Source organism: Rhodamnia argentea, chromosome 2, assembly GCF_020921035.1.
Source record: "Rhodamnia argentea isolate NSW1041297 chromosome 2, ASM2092103v1, whole genome shotgun sequence".
In the NCBI taxonomy this organism is placed as follows: domain Eukaryota; kingdom Viridiplantae; phylum Streptophyta; class Magnoliopsida; order Myrtales; family Myrtaceae; genus Rhodamnia; species Rhodamnia argentea.
Genome location: NC_063151.1, coordinates 23211012 through 23214895, shown reverse-complemented (window position 1 = coordinate 23214895; position 3884 = coordinate 23211012). Strand labels below are relative to the sequence as shown.

At 41.6% G+C, this 3884-nt stretch overlaps 1 protein-coding gene across 1 annotated transcript; it reads left to right on the top strand.

The window, feature by feature from the left end:
* Positions 1-2158: 2158 nt before the first annotated feature.
* LOC125313677 (laccase-14-like) lies at positions 2159-3535 on the top strand. The gene is made up of 3 exons (XM_048273492.1): positions 2159-2757; positions 2879-3241; positions 3337-3535. Exons 1-3 carry the CDS (start codon positions 2159-2161, stop codon positions 3533-3535), a joined length of 1161 nt encoding a protein of 386 aa, XP_048129449.1.
* Positions 3536-3884: the final 349 nt, after the last annotated feature.

Below are 3884 nucleotides of genomic sequence, written 5' to 3'. Positions count from 1 at the left end.
CTCAAGGTACTTCCACCAACCTTAACAAGTTTTCTTTACATTGCCCGTTAAATAAATATTTACCAGAACGTATAGTGAGTTTTCAAATAATTTATCACGCGTAACAGTAAAAAAAAAGGGTACATTGAAAATTAGAAAGTTTACTTTATTTTATTTTATCTCTTGACAAGATTTTTTTTTAACAATGTCTCTTGAGTTAATCTTAGTTTTAGTGCATTCCAAGTTGATTTTTGATTGGGTTACCTATAGGGAAAAAAAAGTGACATTTCCAGTTAGTTTGACACAAGACTGTTAGGAAGCAAAGAACCTTCCACACATAGGTGAGATACGAAGCCAATCAACCAAGGCAACATTGAACAACCACAATAACACGACAGAAGCAATAAAAGAGGATTCAAAGAACATGGCAATACAAAGATTTACGTGGAAAGCCTTTCTACAAGAAGGGAAAAAACTATGGGGCGACGGAATCTGCTTACCAATTTGAATTCAGAGTATAAAGGGTCTAAATTACGCCGAGGACTACAAAGACTCAATCTTCCCCTTCTCCAAGAACTACACCCTAAACTCCAAATTACAAAGCATGTGCTATCACTATCCAGTGGGAAAGGTACCATAAAAGTCCTAAACCTATTGCTTTGGTACTAAGTCAATCCTAAACCTTTCAATTAGATCAATTTAGTCCTAATTTTTTTTTTTCATTTGTGTTGATTTAGTTCATTCAACTAATTTTGGCCAAAAATCGTTAACATAGATGCCGGCCATTCTACGCAACATGGCGGCACTAAAGTAGGTAATTTTTAAATTCTTTTTTTTTATAACTTTTTCTTTTTCTTCTTTCCTTCCTTATTTTTTCCGTTGTGGGCCAGCAAAGTCGTCCGCCGATCATGGCCGACCACATGTAATGGTCGTTGAGCCTCGCCTGGTTTGGGAGAGGGCCGACACCCTCGTTGTTTGGCCGGCGAGGGCTACGATGCCTTGTCGGCAAAAGGCGAGGGGCTTGGCAACAGGTGAACACCACAAGCCCTTTACCTATGGCCAGCATGGGCATTGCGGCCCCCATATGGATCCGGGCAAGGGCCGACATCGTCCCTTGAATCTTGGTGAGGGCCCGAAGGCCTTCGCCCCGTCACCAATGAGGGTATCCATCCTCAACTGGATATGGACAAGGGCCTCATGCCCTCGCCCAAACCAAGCGAGGGTCGCCGGCCCTCACCAACCGGAGTTGTAAAAAAAAAAACAAATAAAAGAAAAAGCATTAAGAATTCAGGAAATATATTTAAAATTCAAAAAATATATTGAAAATTGTAATATTTATCCACGTTAGCGTCAATCGTACCATGTTGGACGGTCGACATCTATGTCGGCGGTTGCTAGTCAAAAATTGCTCGAATGGAATGATTGGCAAAAATGTAAAAAAAAAAAAATTAAGTCAATTGAAATATGTAGGACTGAAATGGAACCACTACAATAGATTTAAGATTTTTTGGGTACTTTTCCCCGTCTCTAGGAGCAAAGACAACATAATTCAAGCTTGATACAACCTTACAGAAGAAGAAAGAATACAGCCAACTGTTTTGTCTTCAATTTGAATGCAACCTTGGATGTACAAGAAACACTAACCCCTCTTTTATCTCTTCTCTCTCTTACTTCTCCTCCAAATTTTGCAATTCGACATTTTAAGACGACCAAGAAGCTATCTCAGAAACAGACACACTATCACACCATGGGCTTAAGTTACGACTCATGGGTCTAAGCCCATTTAACACGCACTCACCCTATCTTTGCCCAACACACATGCTATTAGTAAAAAGAGTAACTTCAGAGACATGAATATCAATTTATGAAATCAATTTAAAAGTGGGTGCCCAAATTGAATATCAAGCACTTGATAAGAATGTGTCACATAATAAATCAATTATGTAGGCCCGCTTTTGCTAATTGAGCAAACCGTCTTTTCTCTGTGAGTGTACAAGTCTCGTGCAACTGATAAAATTAAGGTTAATGTTGTTCTCCCATCGTTATGTGTTCACAATAGATGTATAACCTTGTTTTTAACACAGAGTTGACAACATAAATTTACCTTTTTCGCATGACAATGAATAATGCGAGGACATTACCTTCATAAAGGTTCATCGAAATTCTTAGTGCAGAAACAATGCATTACTGGTACGTTGATTACGGGAAGATGTATCTCCTTCGAATAGTCAACGTGGTCGTGAATGCTGAGCTCTTCTTCGCCATCGCCGACCATAACTTGACGGTTGTCAGGATGGACGGAGGATACATTAAGCCGATCATCACGACTTACATCATGATAAGTCCGAGACAGACCATGGACGTGCTGCTCACGACTAACCAACCTCTTGGAAGGTACTACATCGCCACGAGGCAATACTCTAGCGAAGACGCCGAAGTCACCGGATTCGACCATAGCATCGGATCGGCCATCTTGCAATATAGAGGGAACTATAGCTTGCCGTCACCACCGGTCTTTCCAAACGCTACACTCCCTCTCTATTTGGACTTTGGAGCCGCATTGAGATTTACAAATCAGCTGAGAAGCTTGGCAAGTGAGGATCATCCGGTTGATGTTCCAGGAGATGTAAGTACGAGGATGTTCATTACCGTGTCCATGGGTGAGATTTATTGTCCCAATAGCTCTTGCACTTCGGTGAGTGGCAACAAACTTGGCTCAAGCTTGAATAACGTAAGTTGGGTCAACCCATCCCTGGATGTGCTATCGGCCTACTATAGGTAACAGCGTCCCCTCCTTTCTCCGATCTCGATCTCTCGATCTCTCCATGGATCAAACTCTTGATACTAATAAGTGAACGTGCATGGAATTCTCATTAATGGGTTTCATTTTCTTGGGCAGAAATCTTAGTGGAAGTTATACAGCGGATTTCCCGGATTGGCCTCCTTCCATGTATAATTTCACGGGAGATGATTTGCCGGATAGTGTTGATATGACGTACCAAGGAACGAAAGTAAAAGTGCTGAACTACAATGAGACAGTGGAAATTGTTTTCCAAGGTACAAACGTGTTGAAAGGCTCCATGAACCATCCCATGCACGTTCACGGTCACAACTTCTACGTCGTCGGAACCGGTCACGGGAACTTTGACAGCAAGATGGATCCCAGGACATACAACTTGGTCGACCCACCCCACGTGAACACGCTCGGGGTCCCTAAAAATGGTTGGCTAGCAATAAGATTTACCGCTAATAATCCCGGTGCGTATATCTTTTATCTCTCAGCAAGCATCATATGTTAGAAGCATTGGTCCGGAACCGCATCATTTAACGTTAATCTTGTGGTTTTGATTTGGACAGGCATGTGGTTTTGGCATTGTCATCCGGACCGACACATGAGCTGGGGGATGGACATGGCCTTCATAGTGAAGGATGGAGGGACTTTAGAGACGAGTCTCCGACCACACCTGCCTACATGCCGCCATGTATGGACATGGGATCTTACGACATATCAATGCAATCATCGAGCATTGATCATGTACAAATGCAACAGCTGTGAAGCGACTTGATTGGATAAATAGAACTCTATGTGCTGAAAAAATCAAGGATACCCTGAAATTTGGAGGGCTAAAGCCCGAATGTTCTTGCACAAGTTTTAGTAAAGAAACAATTGACTCGGTCGTTTCTCATGTTCTGAATTTTCTTCTGGGCTGGCGGCCGAATCATGCATTTTTCTAGAGCCGTCAAAATGGGTTACAAACCCATATATGACTCATATTAATATATTATAAGTCATATATGGGCAGCTTGTTTTTTCTTAAAGGACCCATAATTTAACCCACTATTTCAAAGCCCACAAAACAGGTCATAAATGAGTCACTAAAGTGACCCATATTTTAACCCACATT

What these genes read in the sequence shown, in the direction of transcription:
- LOC125313677 (XM_048273492.1), top strand. Translation starts at nt 2,159, where the DNA reads ATGCATTACTGGTACGTTGATTACGGGAAGATGTATCTCCTTCGAATA. An exon ending in GTGCTATCGGCCTACTATAG is followed by an intron (nt 2,758 to 2,878) that starts GTAACAGCGTCC and finishes TTTCTTGGGCAG; the next exon opens with AAATCTTAGTGGAAGTTATA. An exon ending in ACCGCTAATAATCCCGGTGC is followed by an intron (nt 3,242 to 3,336) that starts GTATATCTTTTA and finishes TGATTTGGACAG; the next exon opens with GCATGTGGTTTTGGCATTGT.